Below are 24,848 nucleotides of genomic sequence, written 5' to 3' on the forward strand. Positions count from 1 at the left end.
AGATTTACTGACTGATAGGCATCAAACAGAAGTACGAATTCTTCTTCGTCGATTATTTCGTCCACTAAAGAGTAAACCAGGGCATCTCGAACCTTTTCAAAAGACATTCTGGACGCAAAATATGAAAAAAGTAAGCGAGTTTTTTTCTTGAGCTTACTTCGCGCTTTGTTCGTAGTCCGGTGTCTGTAGTCTGCGATCTTAGCTTCGTATTTTCGCACCACTGTTGTGTATTCGGCCCAGTCCTCCATAGCAAGAAAACCTTGCGTCCAACCGTAGTCCGTAGTCCGTAGTCGCCGTATCTTAAAGTCCCTAATATCTCCTCACTCATGCGTTGTCCATACTTGTAATCCTTAAGCTTTTCTACCTCTACCGAGTTTGACTCGCCTTGGCAAGTTATTTACATTGAAACTTCGCTGGAATTCTCGTCGAAAGTCCCGATTCACGACGCCGTATATGACGGGGTTGATGACCGCTGACATGAAAGCGAAAAACGTGTACAACTCGTAGGCGAAGTCAGGCAAGTTCACGGAAGATGAATGTGCTAAAAGGCCGATTATGATAACTGGGATCCAACAAATAACAAACCCCACGACAATGAAAAACAACAGTCGCGTTACACGCATTTCCCACGCGTTAACCGCGAGCTGTGCGCCTTGTCCCGCGTGGAGCGAGGGCATCACATTGGCGTTGTGCCGTCGTATTGTAAAAAACACGTTGACGTAGCAAAAAATGATGATAACAAGCGGAATTAACACGTGGATCAAATGAAGAGAAAAACCGATGGCCTTCTGGTGCGCCTTACTTGTAAATGTTCCAATACAGAAAACATATCGCGGGTTATATTCGTATGTTACCGGTCCAACAAATGTCGACAAGAAACCATCAAAAAGTGTGAACACCCATACAGCGGTTACCATCGTGAAACTAGTTTTTATCGTGAAATAATTCCGGTAAATCTGGGCTTTAACGACGCGAAAATAACGGTTTACCGCGGTTAAAGCCAACGTTGGAACAGAAATTCCCGCCCAAAAGTATATGACAAATCCATTAAATTGGCACATTTCGTGGCTAAGAATCCACCGATCTGACAGAAAGGCTTGCACGCAGAGAGGGAAACAGGTCACGGCCACCATCAAGTCCGACACCGCCAGAGCTAACACGAGTACATATGGTGCACTAAGGTTTTTACGCTTTCGATACACAACCCAGCAAACGAAGATGTTTCCGCAAATTGCTAGAATATTCATGGTAATCAGAATGCATCCTTCAATGGCTTTTTGTGTTTTGCCCCTCAAATATTCCTCCATGTTGCTGCCTCCCTTAGTGTAGAGATATTTCAACTAATCTCTATCTTGTTACATTTATCGTGGTGCTGACTGATAAGCTATTGCGTCCGTCAGTTGTTCACGGGGCGGTTTTAAATGCTCTCAAGAGTTATTTATAGGAGACTATTTTGCATAACTATCAACTTTTTCAATTCAACTTGAATGATCGTCAGCCCCGATGTCCTGGCCTCGAACTTTCGCGTGCACGTCAGTACAATTGCTTTTGGTCTCTTTTTGATAGCCTCAGGCAAATCTTCCCTTGAAAAACTTCGTGGACGTCGAGATCACCTCTAAGTGAATGAAAACAGGAGTTGCCGAGCTTTATTTCTTTACTGTTACTGGCATTCGGCTTGTCTCTCGAAGGTGATCGATGTCTTCAAACTATTGCTTTCTGGTTTCTTCGCGTAACATTCTTGCATATTGATTATGACTTCAAGTTCATCCTCCACTCCACACTTGTTCTTTGCCTACTGGCGCTCTCAAGCAATTATTATTATTATCCAGGTCTCTTCCAGCAACAACCAATGATGTTCGAAGCTTGGAACCTCTACAGCAATTACTCTTTCTATTTTTAAACGCCGGACATGATTCCAATTTGGTCAATACTATTTGGAATCTCGAAAATATTTCCTTTGTTTAATTCCCGTGAATTCATCTTAGCAAACGCCTGCAAAAGGATATGTTTGACAAAAATAACATTACGCAGACGGAAAAAGTCTTTTTTATCAAAATAATGAGTCCCTCTTTATCTTACCAAATAGGTTCTTGACAAGTTCTGTCGATTTATTTGTATAATTTCTTTTCTTTCCCGAAAGCACCCATCAAAGTTAAGACACGTTACAGACTAGAAGTGTAATCGGTAGCTCGCGTGTTGTGTGGACTCAAAGCAGGTGTTTTTGACACTTGTATAAGATATTTTTTTGTTTTTGGTTGCCAATACGTGAAATTAAAATTGGGCTTTTGAGCTCTACAAACTTTATACTGAAAACAAACTGAAAAATTAATATTGTAAAATATTGAAAGCAAACAAGGCCGTAAAATTTTACTTTCAATAAATTGAACTACAGACAGATTCTTCAGAAATTCATTGCGTTTATTTGAAACAGAAACATTTCGGAGCGTTAAGTAAAATCCAAGGTTGTATTACGTTGCATTTGTGTGTTGTCTGTCAGTCAAATAAGAGTTTATCTGTCACCTTAGATATAAAACATCTTTGACAGCAGCAGCAGGTCCCTTAATTTGCCTTCTTTTGTTTTGTTGCGTTTGAATTTTCTAACCAAGAAATACTCGTAGCCTAAGTAAAGTTTCAGATCTTAAAAAATTTTTGTAATTAATTAAGGGAACCGTTAGTTAAGTTAAACCAATCTTGAGGCGTGGCCGTGGCTTACACCGTTACATACAATTGTATTTTCGCCTACTTTGGTCTACCAGAAAGGTATCGCACGCGTTTTCCCGGGCTTTAGCCGGTTACACTTATTTACTTTGCGTTCTCATTAGCCCACTGCGATGTTTACGTCTGTTGTGATTTGCCAGAGAAATCACTTTGGTTTTGGTTAACACTCAACTAAAACCCGCTCTATTATGAGATAGATTTAGAATCGCGTTTAGGGGAAACGGCAAACGTGAGATTTGCGTTTATGTTAATCAGTACACGGATTAGAATAGTGCAAAATGAGCTCTTATGCTAACACAATGCTACTCAATTTTACTAAGAAGCTGAAAACAGCGAACGGCAATTGTAAGGGTAAACATGATCACGTGGTCATTTCTGCCGGTTGACGTTTGCTGTAAACATAACACCAAATCTCTCTATTGAATTATATTTTAGCCCTGGCAGAATGATGAGTTTGCAGTTTATTTTCCCTTTTTTTTTCTTTTGAAGTTTCCGATCAGTACAAGAACTGACAGCCAAAATATTACAATCAATTTTACACCCGTAAAACGTCATTTTCTTCGGATTTTTGAAGAGTAAACATAAGGCTAAAAGCTGAGTAATGCTTAACTAACAGCTGCCATTTCGTGACTACCTAGAAACTTCAAGTAAGAACGATCTTATGTAATAGATTAAAATATTAACTCTGAGAATCCTAATTTGCGCACGTGCGCTGATCAATATTCAGTCAGTCACCGGCACGTTTTCTAAATTTTTCTCAGATATAAGTTCATTGCTGTGTACTCTGCTTTTAGTAAAAATAATACAGGTGATTTAATGTCTTTCACGGAAGTGAAGCACAGTTTTCAAAATTCTCCACATTAGAAAGTTTAATTTCGGGAGAAAGGGAATAGACAGCGGTTAATTCCAACCCAACGGAAAATAATTAAAAGTCCAATAAAGTACACTAAAGTGGCTGGTTTTTCCGGCAAGTTATTTAATTTCTTGATATGATATCGAGATACCGAGCAAACATATCTTGGACTTTTCCTTATGTCTTATGAAATATTTAGCGTCGCTCAGTTTCTTGTAGTTGATATTTACGGTGAAATAGCGGTGACTGATTGGCCCAGTCCTTGTGTCGGTAAATACGGGTATTGTCCAATATCAGGATCACTGTCTAATATATTAATAGGCGTGGGTGGATGGAATGTGGGTTATGGGATGTAAGCGCGGGGAATATTTAATGGGCCCGTCGATTTAATGCTGAAGATTGTCGAGGTGACTTCTTAAGCTTTCCAGCGCGCACCAACTGAAATGAATGTACAATAAAGCTATCTGATACAACGAAAGACACGAGCACGAAATAATGCACAACCATATATAACATTATAACCACAGGAATCGATTGACTATGAAATAAATAGTAAGATTGAAGGCATTGACGGCATTGAATTAGTTTTACACATGATGTGGGAGTATTTCTGATCATGATGATAGTGATCTCTTTCCCTGCTTAAGGTAAACGAAAAAAAAAATGTCACTGAATAGCGCCGCGTAAAAGGACGAAAACGCATTCAAGATGCAACGAGTTTCTTTCTTCAAGATTCAAGATACCATCGAGCCACAGCCTCTTGCATAACTTAGAGGTAACGGAAAAAACAGAGCCTGCGGCAAAATGAGTGCGCTTGCTCGCATGAACAAATGTTGTTCCTAGCGACCCTTGCGCGTAAGGGATGGCGGTTTAATTGGAGGACGAAATTCTCTCGTTCAACTTCCGCTACTCCTACTACGCCATTTCTCAATCATCTTTGCCTTGCAGACGAAAAGTTTTCTTAATTCTGAACGGCAGACAACCGGATAATTTAATCTCACGGAACCCGACAGCGAGAATCACTGCGAGTGCCCGACTTCAGGCAGACAATTCACAACTGTTACAAAAATGGAATTTTTTTAAAAGAAAAATATAGATAAATCCCCTTGGGAATTTTCTCTTCGATTCCACAGCACATCGCCCTAACCACTAAGACGATCGCAGTGAGCTGATCGATGAGGTTAGGTGAAAATCGTTTTACCGCTTCCCTGAGAAAAAAACGGGAACTTTGGTTAATTTGCGACAAAAAGAATAATTGCGTTAATTTAAGGCAAGCCACGAATTCGCTAGTTTAATTTCGAGAGAAAGGAAGCAGACTGCATGTGGTTAATTCCAACTTATGCGACAGAAAATAATTTAAAGTCAAATAAAGTACATTATTGTGGCTGTGATATTGCATCGAAATACAGATCAAACATGCCGTGAACTATTCCTATGTGTTTTATAACATAGCTAGAAAATTCGCGTACTGAAATCCAATATGCTCGCGCGTGCTTCCTATTCCCATTGTGCCCGCTGATGACGTCGCAAACAAATGCCTCGAGAAGAAAAATTTCTTAGTGAGTGACTTCGGCATTTTGCATTCAAAAACGGGCAAAACTTCAGTAAAAAGTTTAACTACAGATGACAACCAGCGAACCATCTGATGAAGAAGATCTGCCTACTTTTTCTTTTTCCTTTGGCAGTGTATGGGTAGGGAGACTAAAGTCGCCCTTGGCATCAAAAGGGTTATTAAACTCCCAAAAAAATATAAATAAAAAAGACGTAAAAAAAAAAAAGGGAAAAAAGAGAACAAGCAAGGCCCTTGTCATCGTGTCTCAGAACACCGGTTATTAATTTTCAGACGCCAGTTTCGCTTTCTCAGAGGGAAGCACACCCGTCCTTTTCGAAACGATAAACTAAAGAAAAACTGCAAAGAAAGACTCGACAGTTTCAACAACAGAAATCCGACAACAAACGGTGAAGAAATTGTGTTTCACGGACAAGTTATCGTTTTATCCAGCCGACGAGGAAGCAGACATCTCAGATAATTTTTTAAGCCACGGACTTTCTTGGAAATGTTCGAGTACTTGTGGAAATCCAATTCACAAGAGATTACAGGTTTGATTTATGGGGGGGGGAGAGATACAAAGCGACTTCAGTTGTTGGAGTTGCCTTGCGTGATAATGTTTTTCAGCGTTGAGGATGACTATCAACGAAATATTTATGTAACCAACGTCTGTATCGAAACAAAATCTTGCAGATACGAGAAAAAAAGAGCAAACTTGAACTTCCTAACAACCAAAATCCAAAATCCGGGCCCCAAAACTGGATAAAACCGCGATCCGCTGTGATCATAGGATCCGCAGATCCGTTAAAAATTTCGCTCTGAATCCAGAATCCGGGCTAAAATATTTACCAAATCCGCCGATCCGTAGACCTATTGACCCCCTTCATTTATTTGTGAATTTGTACTTAAATACTTTTGTAATTGACCGATTCTTCGTATTCCTAACAGTTTTGTTCAAAATTTTTGAAAACCGTGCTCCGCGCGGTTCGATAAATTCACTTCAAAATGGACTTGCAGTTCTTCAAATCGCTTGCGCGTTTATCGCTTCGGATAAAAAAATTGTACACCTTTGCTTCTTAAAAAAAAATATTTAAAGTTATCTGACTAAATTTTTCATTTAGAAAAGCTTCAGTTGTCTATTTTCTTTCTACTTTCATTGATGAAACGTTACAACACCGTAAATCTTTCGTAAACAAACATGTCCTCGCGAGCGGAAAGAATTCTCCCATGTAACGCGAGGATCAAAATTTCAAGTTTGTTTGTTGGAAAACTTTTAAATAGTAACCAGTGTCTTTTATTCGATAATTAGAAACTTCAACTATTTTAAACCAAAAGTGTGTGGCATTTTTTACCCTGTAAGTTGTGTATTTTTACTGAACATGGGGTTGTTTACTACCATTATGCACATTGGGTGAATGCTTGGTAAACCTCCGGTCAACCTAGAATAAACGGGTTACACTACCGTGTTGCAAATGTTATAAAACAATTGGTTCATGAGTCAGCTGTGCGTTCATCGAGATATGAAGCACTTGGGAAGTTTGGAGGGCACTTGCACACCTTTCGTGCTCTCCAAACTTCAACTACCGAGCACATAGGAAATCACGTGACCTATATCTATGACGTCATGACAATTTCTGAAAGTAAATCCTTATGAAAATGCTGATATTTACTGGGTTCCTGAAAACCTAAAAAATAAAGCTAACTATATATACCTATAACTAACCGAACTCGAGTTCCCTACTGTAAGTTACGGACCGAGTTTTTTGTTGTTGTTGTTTTTCGTAACTTACAGTACGGACCGAGAAAACGAGGTTAGTAAGATATTTATTATACTATGAGTTTAGTCGGGAACGCGGGAACGGAAACTAGTTGAAGTTTAGTATGCCGCACAGTGAAATACGGCCCGCAAAATTGACCGATCACACCGCGCGTACTAACTGAGAGATGTAATAATTGACTGTAAGATATTAATTAAAAATACTGCCATGTAAAGTAGTTTAGGTCTAAGACTGTACTTTTATTAGTTTAAAGCTCAACCATTAAGTCCGCAAAGGAGGAATACGAAGATAAAGGAATAAGAAGATTAAAAAAAAAAAACTGTTAGAAAAAATATGCCGGGACCAGGATTCGAACCTGGGTTACTGCGGCCACAACGCAGTGTCCTAACCACTAGACGATCGCGGCGAGCCACCAAGGAGGTGGATGGTAATTGGTTGACTTTGAAAAGGTAAAACAGTGTGATCTTTAGGAAGTAACGAAATGATGTGCACGCAAATAAAGATAAAAAGGCAACAAAAACATACACAGATACCGTTATTTAAAATCTGGCCAAACCGGGAAAGCTCGGTTGGAAATGCATACCAACAAAGTTTCTGAATTGCATTTGGTGGCTAAAGAGACTAGAAAGTTTACTTGTTTTACACGCTGGTACGTGCTACCCTTAGTGAGCTCTCCGTATCAATAAGCAATGTTCATAGCAATTTGCGTTGATTGGTCAATTCATGAGGGCTCGAGAGTCAAACTCTCGTATAAATTCTTTTAAAACACTCTGATTGAAGGCCCATACATCCTCAAAAGGTTTTAATGAATTTGATTGACTTTTCGATAAAATGAACAAGATTTCAAAGTAAACTTTCTCTCTCTGCTGGCCACTAAATATCTTACATTTCGCCAACCCTCCTAGATTGTAAAAAGAGATTGATTTAATGTCAACGTCCTCGAGTCTCGTTCTTGCGTGACTGAATAGTGGGTAAGGTGTGAGGCTTTGCCGTTGCGATCGGCTATATGGTGTACATGAGCACATAACATACAAGACGGTAATTGGTAAACATAAAGTGGTTTTCAATTGAGTGTCGTAAAACCAAACCCAACGTACAAAAAAACCCAAACAACGCAAAGGACCAATCAGAACTCGAGGCAAATGCATGTAGCCAGCGCCAAGCGCGGGAAAACGCGTACGACCACGTCACGATTGGTTTTGGTCCTCATTGGTTCAGAGGTGGCGTGAGGTTTGAAAATTAAACTGCATAGTAAAGCAAAAACCAAGCAAACGCGAAATTGCTTTCAAAACTCAAATGAAAACTGCTCTAAGCACAAATTAGCAGATGTAATTGCGCGTAATGTTGGTAATATATTTCCGAATATAACTCTCGATCGTTAAGTTCCATAATAGAATATTTATTTCAAGCTGAGGCATGTATTATCACTGGTATGATGGATGACTGGAAAGCGATGAAAAACTGGCCCTTCGAGCAGTTTCAGCACGACCCTCGTATAGCCGACGGCGTTTTTGTGGGGCAGAGGACAACGCCAGTGGCTTTAAACAGCTACGTTAAATACTTGAAAGAACGGGCAGCAAACGAAACAGCGCCATGGGTGATATTCATGTCAGATGTGTTCGACTTGTATCCTGAGCTGAGACGGGTAACGTAGATTAAGATATAGGATAATTCTTAGAAATCTCCCTCACCATGTCTCTAATATTCTTAAATTGAAAACAGTTAATGCCTGGATTGCTTCCCGATATAAACTATATAAGTACGTCCGACCCCAATGGAGTTTGGATTTTGAGCTGTTTTGGTCTAAAATTAGTTATCAATTTAGGACCTACACGTGTTTGTTCGGTTTTCGAATTTTGGAAAACATTTCTGGCTCAAAATTCTTATAATATTACTCTTAAAAAATTTGAAAAGTCAACATCTTAAGAACTTTACTAAACTTATAAACACATGTTGTGCTATTTTTCATGAAACTCTACCACCGACCGTCATAAACTAGAAACCTCAATACAATACAATTCAATACAATACAATACAATACAATACAATACAATACAATACAATACAATACAATACAATACAATACAATACAATACAATACAATACAATATTCATTTTGCCATATACAACAATTATACAGATGGAAAAAAAAAATGATGAAAATTGACGAAAGAAAATAAATGGCGAGAAAACCCGAAAGAACCCACGAGGCTTATAAAGTCAGGCTTCCTCACTTTTAAAAAATAGCTATCTTATATTAGAATTACAATATGGACTTATGATAATTAACTTTGACCGCGCACACGTACACACACACACGCACACACATATTAAGTAAGTTAGTTAAGAAATACAGCCTTACAGAAGTTAATAGCTAGAGAGAAGAAAATCTTTAAGCTTTCTTTTAAAACAAGCGGAGGAGGGAGAACTAGTTATGTCAGAATTTAGCGAATTATAAAAGTTTGGACCTTGAAAGTAAATTGAAAACTTCCTGGTGTTCGTTCTGCACAGTGGCGAGCGGAAGGACTGAGCATTCCTAGTATTATAATTATGGATTTGAATATTCAGTAAAAAAAGTTATTGAATTTGGAAGGGAGTGTAGAGTTCTTGAATGAGAACATAAAAGTACCTAATTAAAACGAATGGATATCACGAAATTTTAAGAGTTTAAGTTCCTTAAGAATAGGGCCAGTATGGGCAATGTATGTAGAATTGCTTACTATTCTTAACGCACGTTTCTGTATCGTTACAATTCTTTGAAGGTTTGACTTATAGGTACCAGCCCAAGCTAAATTGCAATAATATAAATATGGAAGGATCATAGAATTGTATAAAGTACGAAGGGAGTGAGTAGAGAGAAAGAATCTAGATTTATGAATAATACCTATAGATTTGGATAATTTATTTGCTGTTAAGGATATATGCGATTTCCAGGTCAAATTGTCATCTAATAAAACACCCAAAAACATGGTGTCAGAAACACGAAGGATAGGCTGCTCATTTATGAAAACTTGAAATTCAAAGGATTGCTTCTTTTGCCAAGGCTTGAATACCATAAAATTAGTCTTGGCTAAATTCAAGGAGAGCCGGTTTGCTGCAAACCAGGTTGACAATTTGTTTAATTCTCTATTTAATGTGTTAATTAACGTCAACTGAATTGTTTAAAATACTTTCTAATTTCAAATTTCGTTCGAAAACGTAGATATAATATTTACTTTGTCGAACAAAAAAAAAAAGGATTTGATTGTCGCCTATTTTTGCTTTTAAATTTCTCGGGCGCAGCCATGTTGAATTTCATGACGTCACACAAAAGAATTTCAGCTTACTGACAAGAGCGGCAATCGTATGACGTCGTAAAATCCAAAATGGCGGTGCTCGGGAAATTTAAAAGCGAAAATAGAGGATTATCATATCTAACTTTAAGCAAAATTAAATGTTGTTTCCACTTTTCAACTAAAATTTAGAACATAAACACTTTTTCCAACAATTTCATACAAAGTTGTTGTCAGAGTGGAGATATCCTTTAACAATACTGTTCCTCCAAAACATTTTAGGAGCTTTTTGGGAAACGATCCCAAGGACAGAAAATAATCTTCCATTCCCTTGCTTTTACAGTATTATGCCGTACCAGATTTCTTTTCCCGAATCAGATGACTTCTTGACAGGCTTGGATGAGGATCTCCGTCTCGACTGGCGCTGGATTATCATGGCTGCCAAGCGAAGTGGTTCGGGTTGGCCTGTTGATCCTGCAAATACAACGGGGTGGCTGGCTCTTGTGCAGGGCGCGAAACTGTGGGGGATGTACCCACCCTCTGTGTATCATATTCCGGGTGAGTGCGGAATGAGTAGCAATTGACTGGCTTAAACAAGAGAACAACTTACTAAGTTATAATACAATTTATATACAGTTGCACCGCAATTTCAAATGTGTGTTTTTTGTTGGACGTAATTCCACCAACCAGTGCAAACCAGACTACAACACATAGTGGCTGTATGGCTCATGTGCCTGCATGATATATGGCTGCATACCAAGGACTTTTCCTTTCAGAAAGTCATACTGTTATGTGATGTGGGTTTGTGAGACGAGATATCAGAGGTACAGGAAGAGAATTAACTCTGCAGTGTATGTTAAAGTGCTAAAGTGAACCATGAATTTTCCACTGAACTTTAGCCCTAGTAAGGAAATGGGAGATCGCACGAGGCAAAGAAAAAATTCTCCGACCTCGACGGGAATCGGATCCACGACCGATGCTCTTACGACTGAGCTACGAGGGCAGATAGGAGCAAGCAAATCGTAGGTTATTATGGTAGTAATTGCAGCAATGTGAATGTTCTATAATAGAAAATCATTATAAATTCTATAATTATAATTATACATACCAAAATGCGATACTTGAGTGTTAAGTGTATTGCCTAGACCTAAAGATCGAAATTCCGTATAACAAGTCGTTTATCGAACTTTCCAGTATTTATTTAATCGCTTAATATTTCTGTGTTTAGGCGTCAAGAACAATAACTACAAGAAGAGGGATTACGACATGGAAGACGCATTCTATTGGTGGATTTATACTCGACCGTACTTGGTATGACTTATTTCGCTGACCTTTTTAAAAGCTGAACTTTGCCTTCTTTCATGCTTTAACTTACTGCCATTAAATTGTAGTTACGTTGATGACACAATTTTGATATTTTAGGAAAGCCTGGTCTCTTTTTAACGACTCTCGGTCAGTTTGATAATTATCTTTGCATCAACCATATCTAGACCTAGGGAAGGGAGTGGGCGGATTCTGCTCTAAAAAATGGCACGAAACTTGATACTTTTTCTTAGAAATTTATCTGGAAACAATTTGGTATGTTCCATGAATGTGATGTTACCATGGCACTCTTTTTTCAGAAATCGGAAGAGTACTGTTCTTAAAATGAAATCGTAACGTAATGCCCACATAATATGACGTCATTACTTCCCGTTATAGACCTCAAAAGAAACATCTTTCCACACACTATCTACCCTCCCAAGTTTTCATTACCATGGCTACTTACGACGTTATGGAGGGGGGTGGCGAGGGGGCAAATCCGCCCCATTCCTCGGCCCAGAAGACAAAAAAAGGCCGCATTAGATACGTCCAACCATTACTATGACAACAGAGGAGCCCGTGGACTCTTACTATTCACAAGTATACAGATCGTTCATATGCCTTTAGTCGATACGCTGCCGCAAGTTAATTGCGGACAATTTTCGCATACATGCACTCACTCCTCTCCAGGTGACTTCATTTAACTGGTTTCTCTAACAATCGCTATCACCTGCTGACCAAAAATACGCTCCTAAAAATGTCCTCCAAACATTTTATTAGGAAATTAGCGGTAACTGTGATTCCCTGTATCGACCAGTTTAAGGAACTGTCTGACAGAACTGAGAGAACAAGCTGACAGCGATGACGGCTTCATTGGAAGAACGTTTGAACAGCTCCGCGAGCTGTACGCTGAGGATTACCCACAATTCTTTGAGAAAGAAGATCTGGAGTTCGAGGCACCTGTTAAAGGCCGGGGGCTCACAGAGGCGGATGACAACAAAAGACGACTGCAAGCGTTACAGGACTTTCTTTCTGGAAAAGGAAAAATTCTTATTTGAAACAGACGTGTTGTCTATCATGAAAGTGTTTGAGTCACGTAGCACCTCAAATTGTGATAGAAATTATGGCTTTTATGTGTATTTTAGAGTACTAGAGTAAGCAGCGCTGAGCTTGAATTCCATAATCAAGGGCGCTAACTAAGCGGAAGAGAAATTATTTTGAATCGACGGAAACAAAGTAAAAACTTTCACCACAACGGGATTTGATCTCACGACATTTCAAGGGCAGTACTGCTCACCTTGACAAACACATATTTGATTGTTATGCTTGTTAAACGCGAAGGCCCACTGCGGTGAAAGGGACTAAGCTCTTCCCGCTCTCTCAGCGCAACCTCGTTGCCAGGGTCTCTCCTCTTCACGTACCAGGGAGGAGAAACCCTGGAACGAGGTTGCACTCCCCGCACATCGGATTTGCATTCGGTTCGATTATGAACATAGAAACTGTAGGTTGGCTGTAAAACATTAATTTGCTTCTTAGAACATAACTAATACAATAAACTCTGCTTGAAGCCACGTTTTCAATTAACTAGTCTCAGGATGTTGCAATTATACAAGCTTATAGCTTCATAAGGCTTCCCTGTCACATTAAGTGAAACGTAATTACCAACAATTTCTGTTCAACCTGTTTTATATGCTCTCTTTGTGTGGGTGAGTAAATAAACTAAATTAAATAATAACAACCTCACAGATTGCCAAATACACATAATAATAACAAGCTTTGTACAGGGTGCCTACATCACGAAACTGATATTCAGCGGGGCCCTGTAGATGAAAAAACAAAAAACAAAACAAAACTATTTATGCTTTTACAAATTACTAAGGTTTTAAAAATAGAAAATATAAAGACAGCAATGGGGAATAAGAATTAAGGATAAGAATTAAAAACTAGCCAAAAACATGCTTCTTTTTTAAATACGTTGCTTTAAAATTAGAAGTAAGTCTACATCTCTTTGAAAGACTGTTCTAAAAGTTTCCTTTCCTTAATACCTTTCCATTCCTTAATACATCGTCTCGGATCCTCTCCTTTAACAGTTCTATTTCCACCCCCCCTCCCCCTAGCCCAGATTGGCCAGAGTTGCCTACTACGGAAGAGGCTGTAACGTCTAGTACAGGTAGTATTTATTTTCAAGGAGAGTCGAACAAATAGCAGCATAAAAGAGGAATGTGGGAAAGTCGGGCAGTTCATTTCGCCTGACGAGAAATTTGCCATCGCTTTCTTGATATCTTGTTTCGCCCGGGGCACCCAGTGGTTTATTTCCGGCGTTAAATATCTGTTCGGAAGTCTTGAATTGCCTCAGAATCGAAATTCGAACTGATTTATGTACTGTTATTTTCTTTCTTGTTTGGTAACAACATGTGGATATTAATTCCTCAGTTTTGTTTACAAAGTGGTGAAAAATGTTGTTATGTTGTTGAGAGAGTGAAATAAGGCCAACTGGAGCTAATAAGTTGGGGGCATTGAAATATGTTCCCCGACATATTTTTTGAGTTGAGCTAAAATTCCGCTGAAGAATCCAAACATATCAAACTGCAGTAGCGTACACAGGTAACCCTTTAAAAGGCATGCGCAAAAATGATCTTGGAAGTTGAAGAACTTTTATTATATATTCTCACCAGGTGTCCCCGTTTACTTTTTTGACAGTCCTTTGTGAAACTTGAAAAGAGGGCTTCTGGCATTGAGTCTACATAACATAAACATCATATTAATTCTATCTTTCAGTTAGATTCTAAGCAGAAATGATATAAGCTATATAACAACGGCACATATAAGTCTTTATTTGCATTAACTGATACGTAGCCTGTTTAAAACTGGATGCCTAGAGGAAGTCTACTGGCTTTAATAGAAGACAATTTCTCTTGGCTTATATTATATACCAAAGTAATGTGCTTTGTTTCTTACGGTCAAGTATATCCGAATGTTTACTTGCATGTGTAAAATTCCTTTTAAGCAAATTTGTGATGTTTTTTGGTTTCCTTATTTTATATTGTTTTCATGCTTTTTTTTTAAAGTTTTTGTCGCCCGTGGAGAAACAGGTAAATTTACCAAATCAAATAACTTAAAACTTGAATTGATAGTCAACAGTTTTCTAATTTACATATATTTGCTTATATTACTTTAAACATGAATTTTAGAATTTTGCAAAAGTCAAAAAGAATTAGAACATAAAATTGATGACCAAAAGTTATGAAAATCTTTGAACGTATTTACCGTTTATCAGAAAATTTTCATTGACTGTAGCCAATACAGGTCTTAGCCAAAACAATGGCAAATTCAGTTAGTTGACAAAGAGCAAGAGACATAACAAGAAAACAAAATGCTTTAGTCTGTAAAGCAGTTTCTTCCACAGGAAAGCATCATGCAAGCATGTAATTTTCTTTGATTTTTTTTCTTTGTCAGAAGCCAACACTTTGCTTCCGTCAGAGGCGGCTCTTTTAATTATAGTTTATTTCATTTAGAATAGCCTGTTCCAGACCAGATAATATCTCCTCACTCATGCGTTGTCCATACTTGCAATCCTTAAGCTTTTCTACCTCTACCGAGTTTGACTCGCCTTGGCAAGTTATTTACATTGAAACTTCGCTGGAATTCTCGTCGAAAGTCCCGATTCACCACGCCGTATATGACGGGGTTGATGACCGCTGACATGAAAGCGAAAAACGTGTACAACTCGTAGGCGAAGTCAGGCAAGTTCACGGAAGATGAATGTGCTAAAAGGCCGATTATGATAACTGGGATCCAACAAATAACAAACCCCACGACAATGAAAAACAACAGTCGCGTTACACGCATTTCCCACGCGTTAACCGCGAGCTGTGCGCCTTGTCCCGCGTGGAGCGAGGGCATCACATTGGCGTTGTGCCGTCGTATTGTAAGAAACACGTTGACGTAGCAAAAAATGATGATAACAAGCGGAATTAAGACGTGGATCAAATGAAGAGAAAAACCGATGGCCTTCTGGTGCGCCTTACTTGTAAATGTTCCAATACAGAAAACATATCGCGGGTTATATTCGTATGTTACCGGTCCAACAAATGTCGACAAGAAACCATCAAAAAGTGTGAACACCCATACAGCGGTTACCATCGTGAAACTAGTTTTTATCGTGAAATAATTCCGGTAAATCTGGGCTTTAACGACGCGAAAATAACGGTTTACCGCGGTTAAAGCCAACGTTGGAACAGAAATTCCCGCCCAAAAGTAAATGACAAATCCATTAAATTGGCACATTTCGTGGCTAAGAATCCACCGATCTGACAGAAAGGCTTGCACGCAGAGAGGGAAACAGGTCACGGCCACCATCAAGTCCGACACCGCCAGAGCTAACACGAGTAAATATGGTGCACTAAGGTTTTTACGCTTTCGATACACAACCCAGCAAACGAAGATGTTTCCGCAAATTGCTAGAATATTCATGGTAATCAGAATGCATCCTTCAATGGCTTTTTGTGTTTTGCCCCTCATATATTCCTCCATGTTGCAGCCTTCCTTAGTGTAGAGATATTTCAACTAATCTCTATCTTGTTACATTTATCGTGGTGCTGACTGATAAGCTATTGCGTCCGTCAGTTGTTCACGGGGCGGTTTTAAATGCTCTCAAGAGTTATTTATAGGAGACTATTTTGCATAACTATCAACTTTTTCAATTCAACTTGAATGATCGTCAGCCCCGATGTCCTGGCCTCGAACTTTCGCGCGCACGTCAGTACAATTCCTTTTGGTCTGTTTTTGATAGCCTCAGGCAAATCTTCCCTTGAAAAACTTCGTGGATGTCGAGATCACCTCTTAAATAGTCCTCAGTTTACAAGTGAATGAAAACAGGAGTCGCCGAGCTTTATTTCTTTACTGTTACTGGCATTCGGCTTGTCTCTCGAAGGTGATCGATGTCTTCAAACAATTGCTTTCTGGTTTCTTCGCGTAACATTCTTGCATATTGATTATGACTTTAAGTTCATCCTCCACTCCACACTTTTTCTTTGTCTACTGGCACTCTCAAGCAATTATTATTATTATCCAGGTCTCTTCCAGCAACAACCAATGATGTTCGAAGCTTGGAACCTCTACAGCAATTACTCTTTCTATTTTTAAACGCCGGATATGATTCCAATTTGGTCAATACTATTTGGAATCTCGAAAATATTTCCTTTGTCTAATTCCCGTGAATTCATCTTAGCAAACGCCTGCAAAAGGATATGTTTGACAAAAATAACATTACGCAGACGGAAAAAGTCTTTTTTATCAAAATAATGAGTTCCTCTTCATCTTACCAAATAGGTTCTTGACAAGTTCTGTCGATTTATTTGTATAATTTCTTTTCTTTCCCGAAAGCACCCATCAAAGTTAAGACACGTTACAGACTAGAAGTGTAATCGGTAGCTCGCGTGTTGTGTGGACTCAAAGCAGGTGTTTTTGACACTTGTATAATATTTTTTTGTTTTTGGTTGCCAATACGTGAAATTAAAATTGGGCTTTTGGATTCTACAAACTTTATACTGAAAACAAAAAAATTAATATTGTAAAATATTGAAAGCAAACAAGGCCGTAAAATTTTACTTTCAATAAATTGAACTACAGACAGATTCTTCAGAAATTCATTGCGTTTATTTGAAAAAGAAACATTTCGGAGCGTTAAGTAAAATCCAAGGTTGTATTACGTTGCATTTGTGTGTTGTCTGTCAGTCAAATAAGAGTTTATCTGTCACCTTAGATATAAAACATCTTTGACAGCAGCAGCAGGTCCCTTAATTTGCCTTCTTTTGTTTTGTTGCGTTTGAATTTCTAACCAAGAAATACTCGCAGCCTAGGTAAAGTTTCAGATCTTTAAAAATTATTGTAATTAATTGAGGGAACCGTTAGTTAAGTTAAACCAAACTTGAGGCGTGGCCGTGACTTACACCGTTACATAAAATTGTATTTTCGCCTACTTTGGTCTACCAGAAAGGTATCGCACGCGTTTTCTCGGGCTTTAGCCGGTTACATTTATTTGCTTTGCGTTCTCATTAGCCCACTGCGATGTTTACGTCTGTTGTGATTTGCCAGAAAAATTACTTTGGTTTTGGTTAACACTCAACTAAAACCGCTCTATTATGAGAGAGACTTAGAATCGCGTTTAGGGCAAACGGGAAACGTGAGATCCGCGTTTATGTTTTTTTAATTAGTACACAGATAAGAATAGTGCAAAACGAGCTCTGATACTAACACAATACTGACTAAATTTTACTAAGAAACTGAAAACAGCAAACGGCAATTGTAAGGGTAAACATGATCACGTGATCATTTCTGCCGTTTGCCGTTTGCTGTAAACATAATGCCAAATCTCTCTATTGAATTATATTTTAGCCCTGGCAGAATGATGACTTTGCAGTTTATTTTCCCTTTTTTTTTTTTTTTTGAAGTTTGCGATCAGTACAAGAACTGACAGCCAAAAGATTACAATCAATTTTACACCCGTGAAACGTCATTCTCTTCGGGGCTTTGAAGAGTAAACATAAGGCTAAAAGCTGAGTAATGTTTTTAAACAGCTGCTTTACCTAGAAACTTCAAGTAAGAACGATCTTATGTAATAGATTTAAATATTAACTCCGAGAATGCTAATTTGCGCACGTGGGCTGATCGATATTCAGTCACCTGCTCGTTTTCTAAATTTTCCTCAGATATAAAATTCATTGCTGTATACTCTGCTTTTAGTAAAAATAATACAGGTGATTTAATGTGTTTGACGGAAGTAAAGCACAGTCTAACGAATTTTCAAAATTCTCCACATTAGAAAGTTTAATTTCGGGAGAAAGGAAATAGACAGTGGTTAATTCCAACTTATGCGACAGAAAATAATTAAACGTCCAATAAAGTACACTTAAGTGGATGTTTTTCTCCGGGAAGTTATTTAATCTCTTGATATAATATCGACCTACCGAGCAAACATGTCGTGGACGTCGACTTTTCCTAATATCTTACAAAATATTTAGCGTCGCTCAGTTTCTTGTAGTTGATATTTACGGAGAAATAGCGGAATCTGATTGGCCCAGTCCTGGTGTCGGTAAATACTGGTATTATCCAATATCAGGATCACTGTCAGGCGTGGGTGGATGAAATGTGGGTTATGCGATGTAAGCGCGGAGAATAGTTACTGGGCCTGTGGCTTTAATGCTGAAGACCGTCGAGGTGACTTCTTAAGCTTTCCAGCGCGCACCAACTGAAAGGAAATGTACAATAAAGCTATCTGATACCATGGAAATTCACGAGCACGAAATAATGCACAAGACTTATAACCACAGGAATCGATTGACTATGAAATAAATAGTAAGATGGAAGGCATTGAAGGTATTGAATTAGTTTTATACATGATGTGCAAGTAATTCTGATCATGATGATTTAGTTAACCTGATCTCTACCCCGCTTAAGGGAAGCGAAAGAGACGCCACTAAATAACGCCGTGGAAAAGGACGAAAACGCATTGCAAGATGCACCGAGTTTCTTTCTTAAAGATTAGAGACACGATCGAGCCACAGCCCCTTACATAACTTAGAGGTAACGGAACAAACAGAGCCTGCGGCAAAATGAGAGCCGGCTTGCTCGCATGAACAGGTGTTGTTCCCAGCGACCCTTGCGAGTAAGGGATGGCGGTTTAATTGGAGGACGAAATTCTCTCGTTCAACTTCCGCTACTCCTACTACGCCATTTCTCAATCATCTTTGCCCTGCCGGCAGACAACCGGATAATTTACTCTCAGGGAACCCGACAGCGAGAATCACTCGAGTGCCCGACTTCAGGCAGAAAATTCACAATTGTTGCAAAAATGGAATTTCTTTAAAAAAAAAACATATCTGAATCCCTTTGGGAACTTTCTATTCGATTCCACAGCACATCGCCTTAACCTCTAACACGATCGCGGCGAGCTGATGAAGGAGGTTAGGTGAAAATCGTTTTACCGCTTCCCTGAGAGAAAAACGGGAACTTTGGTTAATTTGCGACAAAAAGAATAATTGCGTTAATTTAAAGGGGAAGTATCACGAAAATTTGCTGTCATTTCAAAACCCAAAAATGTTTGACTGTCAACAGAAACAACGAAATAATTGTCAAGTTTGTTAAAAATTATCACCCCAGTGCAATAAAACTGTCGATTAGTGCCTCTGGCCAGAGACAGAGTAGGCCGGTTTGGATTGAAACTTGAAAAATATTAGGCTAATGTTTTTCAAGTTCTCGCATTTTTGTTTCCAAAATGCGCTAGAACAGATCACGAGTTGTTTCTTTCAAGAATTGAGTTGATTTCGTTCCTCTCGTCATTCTAGAATTATTTGGCAGGTGATTGAAGGTCTTATTTCATCATTTTTAACAAAAGATATCAAAAACCTCATGATACTTCCCCTTTAAGGCAAGCCACGAATTCGCTTGTTTAATTTCGAGAGAAAGGAAGCAGACTGCATGTGGTTAATTCCAACTTATGCGACGGAAAATAATTTAAAGCCCAATAAAGTACACTATTGTGGCTGTGTTTTTTCCGGAAAGTTATTTAATTTCTTGATATTGCATCGAAATACAGATCAAACATGCCGTGAACTATTCCAAATGTGTTTTATAACTTAGCTAGAAAATTCGCGTACTGAAATCCAATATGCGCGCGCGTGCTTCCTATTCCCATAGTGCCCGCTGATGACGTCGCAAACAAATGCCTCGAGAAGAAAAATTTCTCCGTGAGTGACTTCGACATTTTGCATTCAAAAACGGGGAAGAACTTCAGCAAAAAGTTTAACTACAGATGACAACCAGCGAACCATCTGATGAAGAAGATCTGCCTACGTTTTCTTTTTCCTTTAGCAGTGTATGGGTAGGGAGACTAAAGTCGCCCTTGGCATCGAAAGGGTTATGGAACTCCCGAAAAAATAAAAAAATAAAAACGACGTAAAGAAAAGGAAAAAAGAGAACAAGCCAGGCCCTTGTCATCGTGTCTCACAAAACCGGTTATTAATTTTCAGACGCCAGTTTCGCTTTCTCAGAGGGAAACACACGTTTTCGAAACGATAAACTAAAGAAAAACTGCTAAGGAATACTCGACAGTTTCAACAACAGAAATCCGATAATAAACGGTGAAGAAATTGTGTTTCAAGGACAAGATATCGTTTTATCCAGCCGACGAGGAAGCGGACATCTCAGATCATTATTTAAGCCACCGACTTTCTCGGAAATGTTCGAGTACTTGTGGGAATCCAATTCACAAGAAATTATAGGTTTGATTTATGAGGGGGGTGACTGAATAAGGGTTTGTAAATCCGCCGATCCGCTAAAATCAATGGCTGAATCCGTCGATCCGCTCAAAAAATCAACTAAATCCGAATCCACAAATTGTTTCCCTCGTTAGATGATACGAGAGATACAAAGGGACTTCAGTTGTTGGAGTTGCCTTGCGTGATATTGTGTTTCAGTGTTGAGGATGACTATCAACGAAATATTTATGTAACCAATGTCTGTATCGAAACAAAATCTTGCAGATACGAGAAAAAAGCGCAAACTTGAACTTCCTAACCTCTCCTAACAACCAAAATCCAAAATCCGGGCCCCAAAAATGGGACTTCCATTGTTTTACCGCAGAAATCCTGTATTAAGTTAATTCCAGTACCCCGGAGTCTCTCCTAACGCCCACACGCTGACCAAAAAGCCTGAAGACTCTGGGTACGAGATTGGTCTCCGATTAACTCATCCACACTAACCAACCGGAAAGGGTGAGGGTAAGGGTAAGGTTTTTTTCCTATTCTTGTCTCCGTTCAAACCTTAACTTTTCCAGCATTCCGTATAGCTTTAACTTAATAATATTTACTACGGATGGCAATTCTTATCAATCTTATCAAAGAAATACCAAACAATGCCATCTCAGTATAACAACAATAAAAGCCACAAAGTTCGGTATGACACTATTTAATGGTACGTATCTCTGAAGTTTCCTTTAAAATCTTCAAAATTGCAAGATTTTACGATTTTTTAGATCACACAACAACAACAATAACAACCGGTTACCTTCAAAAATTTCAGGATGGCTTGCAATCACGCAGCAGAACATTTGCTCAAATGTGCACAACTATTACGCTTCTCGTTGAGCTGGAACTTCAAAAGCACTTGAATGCTAGTCTCAGAAAGGTTATAATTCGTACATTTAAACGTTTCTTGAATTTTAGATGTCCGACTGTGTCCGATTTTCTTCGCTTTCGATTTTTCATTCAACTCCGTTTGCAAAGCGCTTCGTGTGTCATGTGATCATTAGGTTTCGCGCGCTTTGGTCGGAGGTTGCCTCAAAATCCGGTCGTTTAAATTTGAAAGAAATTTTTTCTTAAAATATAAAAATTCAGTAAACTTCAACAGCAATGTCCAAACACGGACAATTTAATAAAACAATTATTCCATTCGCGCTTTTTGGATATGAGATTAGTTATAGCCAACTCGGCGCTTCGCGCCTTCGTTGGCTATTTACCATCTCATATCCAACGCGCGCTCATGGAATAATTGTTAAACAATCTGGCATTTTATAATTCAATGGTTTTGTGCTAGTTAATCACAATGGGGAAATCAGAACATTTCTGTGGTGTTTGGATCGAAAAATAAGATGGTGCAAAGGAAAAATTCGATTGCTCCTAAACGTGAAAACTTCTGCAAAGTTTCCTAGCGCTTAAAAAGATCTTTGCTATTTTTATACACCATCCTTATACAATAAGACGTATAAACACTGCTATTCTCGAAGACAACTAAATTCGCCACTTCGGCCGCCATATTGTTTACAAAATTTAAGTTCGCGCGTGTGTAAGAAGAATCTGCCTTGGGTACTAGCGCTCACCGATCGTGATACTCCTGATGTGATTGGTTTAGATAAAAAATACCGCGATGCCATTGGCTAGCTCGAAAACAATCACCGATGATGTCACTCTTACATTACCTTATCCTTACCTTATGCTTACATTTTCATTCGAGATTTTTTCTGCCTGTACCAAAACTAACTCGCGCGTCGGCTTTATAATGCTGCCGCCTCGTCACCCTCGCGTCCTCGCGAGGGTGACTCGTTGGCAATGAGTTTAATCGGGAGCACGGGAAAGGAAACTAGTTGTAGTTTAGTGTGCTGCACAGTGAAATACGGCCCGCAAAATTGACCAATCACACCACGCGTACTAACTGATAGATGTAATAATTGACAGTAAGACATTAATTAAAAATACTGCCACTTAAAGAAGTTTAGGTCTAAGACTGTACTTTTATTCTCGGTTTTCACTGTCACGCAATTGAAAAAAAAAATCGAAACCATTCCATGAATGAAGTCAAGAAATTGACATGGTATAGAGGATAAATAAATAAGGCATCTGTCCAAGTGTCAGGTCTGTGCGGCATTCCATACTCGAGTTATTTGACAAAATGTTCCACATAAATTTATAGAGCTTAGTATGGAGACGCCATGTTTGTGTCCCTCTGAGGGGCACAAACATGGCGGCCGGAAATAGGAAAAAACATCTGGAGTTCACTTTTGCCAGAAAAGATGTTTGTTTGCCCTTGTGAATTTTCGAATGTTTAGATTAATATTTCTCCTCAAACTTAAATTGTTTAGAATGCTGAAAATCACCCGATGAGTCATTTTTAAGATACGGAAAAGCTCTGTCACGGCCGTCCTCCTGGTGTCACACACGATGGAAACTCGGAAATTGAAACTGTTCTATTTTCAAAAGGAAGCACGACATCGTTCTAAGAAATTGTGAACAGACATATTTTTAGGTAATCTTTCCTTGAATGAAGGTAAAAATTTTGTAGGCCTCCCAGTTTTGAATTCTAGAATTTGGTGACGTCACGTGAAAACCAAGAATTAGTTTAAAGCTCAACCATTAAGTCCCCGAAGGAGGAATACGAAGATAAAGGAATACGAAGATCAAAAAAAAAAAAAAAAAATGATATAAAAATATGCCGGGACCAGGATTCGAACCTGGGTTACTGCGGCCACAACGCAGTGTCCTAACCACTAGACGATCGCGGCGAGTGGATGGTAATTAGTTGACTTTGAAAAGCTAAAACAGTGTGATCTCTTGGAAATAGTTCATGGTAAAAACCATATACATTTAAGTTTCACGCAGTCCATTTTAGTGAAGCCTGCATAGGAGATGACCATAAGATAAATTAAAGTTCGGGCCCCCCCTCCCTCCGTCAGCCTGAACTACCCTCTTATGCATGGGGTTGAGATACATTCTGTTGCAATAAGATTGATGATGACCATCAAAAGTTTATAGAATGACTGGATTGTAACAACAGACGAGCTGAAGTCTTTTGTTTGATTTTTTTCTTTAGTTTGCTATCCTTGTTTTGCTTTTTCCTAGGAGTAAGAGTTAACAGATACGTAAAAAAACAAAACAACAACAAAGAAAATCCCTGAACTTGTCTGATACAAAACGGCGGGCGTCCGAATTCTGTGAGCGAAAGTGACCTTTTTACCAAACGTTTTGATAAATAGAATGCCGCATTTTTCCCTTCAATTATCTTCTGATTGTTAATCACAATAGGTGAATCAGAATATTTCTGATGATGATGTTTCTGATATTTATTGGGTCCCTAAAATAAGTCGAGATAAAAATAGATAATAAAAAACATAATAAAGATATGCCGGGACCTGGGTTACTGCGGCCACAACGCAGTGTCCTAACCACTAGACGATCACGGCGAGCCACCGAGGAGGCGGATACAGTTTGAGTTTCAAAAAGTTGAAATCTAAACAGCTTCAATTAGGTAAAACAAACCTCGCTAGGTGTGATGCGGAACACGCAATTGCGCTCTTTTTCTCGGGACAAAAAGTTTGCAAACTTGCACGTTTCTTTCGATAAGGACAGTAAGCAAGTCACAAATTCGCTTTCATCGCCATAAATTGATATACGTTTCTCCCTTTGTGTTGAACTTTTATTTTCAAGTAATGTTTTCGTTGGCGTTACCGGCGAAAGAAACGAAAACGTCACTTGAAAATATAACTTCATTTTTTTGTGCATATTCACGATTATCTCAACTCGTTCAAATTGAGAAAAAAAAGGCGAACTACCCAGGAACCAAATTTGTAGGCGTGGCCTTCGAGCTACGAAAGAGAATGACAAATTCACCGTCGTGTGCTCACGTTCTCAACAAAACCTTGAACTTGGTCATTTCACAATGTTTGCAGAGGACGCAACGAAATGTACCAAAATGTAAGACGCACGTGCAGAGAGATTGTTTTTCCTCGTTGAACCTATTGCTTTGCAGCATTGTCGTTGCCATCGTCGTCGTCGTTAAGGGGGACGGGGTGATTCGCAACGACGATTTTTAGCCCAACACAGCGT

At 38.8% G+C, this 24,848-nt stretch overlaps 2 protein-coding genes, 1 non-coding gene and 1 pseudogene across 4 annotated transcripts; 1 reads left to right on the top strand and 3 right to left on the bottom strand.

The window, feature by feature from the left end:
- Positions 1–336: 336 nt before the first annotated feature.
- LOC146473772 (melatonin receptor type 1B-B-like) lies at positions 337–1,601 on the bottom strand. The gene has a single exon (XM_085117604.1). The coding sequence runs from the start codon at positions 1,305–1,307 to the stop codon at positions 351–353; it is 957 nt and encodes a 318-aa protein (XP_084973730.1). The 5' UTR covers positions 1,308–1,601; the 3' UTR covers positions 337–350.
- Positions 1,602–7,231: 5,630 nt separating this feature from the next.
- Positions 7,232–13,525, top strand: LOC146473773 (uncharacterized; annotated as a pseudogene). The gene is made up of 6 exons (XR_014866279.1): positions 7,232–7,325; positions 8,308–8,543; positions 10,514–10,728; positions 11,399–11,481; positions 11,793–11,803; positions 12,290–13,525. The product of XR_014866279.1 is annotated as an uncharacterized LOC146473773 (transcript).
- A 589-nt stretch (positions 13,526–14,114) lies between these two features.
- LOC146473774 (melatonin receptor type 1B-B-like) lies at positions 14,115–16,841 on the bottom strand. Its single transcript, XM_085117606.1, has one exon. The coding sequence runs from the start codon at positions 16,003–16,005 to the stop codon at positions 15,049–15,051; it is 957 nt and encodes a 318-aa protein (XP_084973732.1). The 5' UTR covers positions 16,006–16,841; the 3' UTR covers positions 14,115–15,048.
- A 6,614-nt stretch (positions 16,842–23,455) lies between these two features.
- Positions 23,456–23,527, bottom strand: Trnah-gug (transfer RNA histidin (anticodon GUG)). Its single transcript has one exon. It is a non-coding gene; the product is annotated as a tRNA-His (tRNA).
- Positions 23,528–24,848: the final 1,321 nt, after the last annotated feature.

Source organism: Pavona decussata, unplaced genomic scaffold (genome assembly GCF_977016875.1).
Source record: "Pavona decussata unplaced genomic scaffold, jaPavDecu1.1 SCAFFOLD_92, whole genome shotgun sequence".
Lineage (NCBI taxonomy): Eukaryota > Metazoa > Cnidaria > Anthozoa > Scleractinia > Agariciidae > Pavona > Pavona decussata.

What these genes read in the sequence shown, in the direction of transcription:
- LOC146473772 (XM_085117604.1), bottom strand. Translation starts at nt 1,307, where the DNA reads ATGGAGGAATATTTGAGGGGCAAAACACAAAAAGCCATTGAAGGATGC.
- LOC146473774 (XM_085117606.1), bottom strand. Translation starts at nt 16,005, where the DNA reads ATGGAGGAATATATGAGGGGCAAAACACAAAAAGCCATTGAAGGATGC.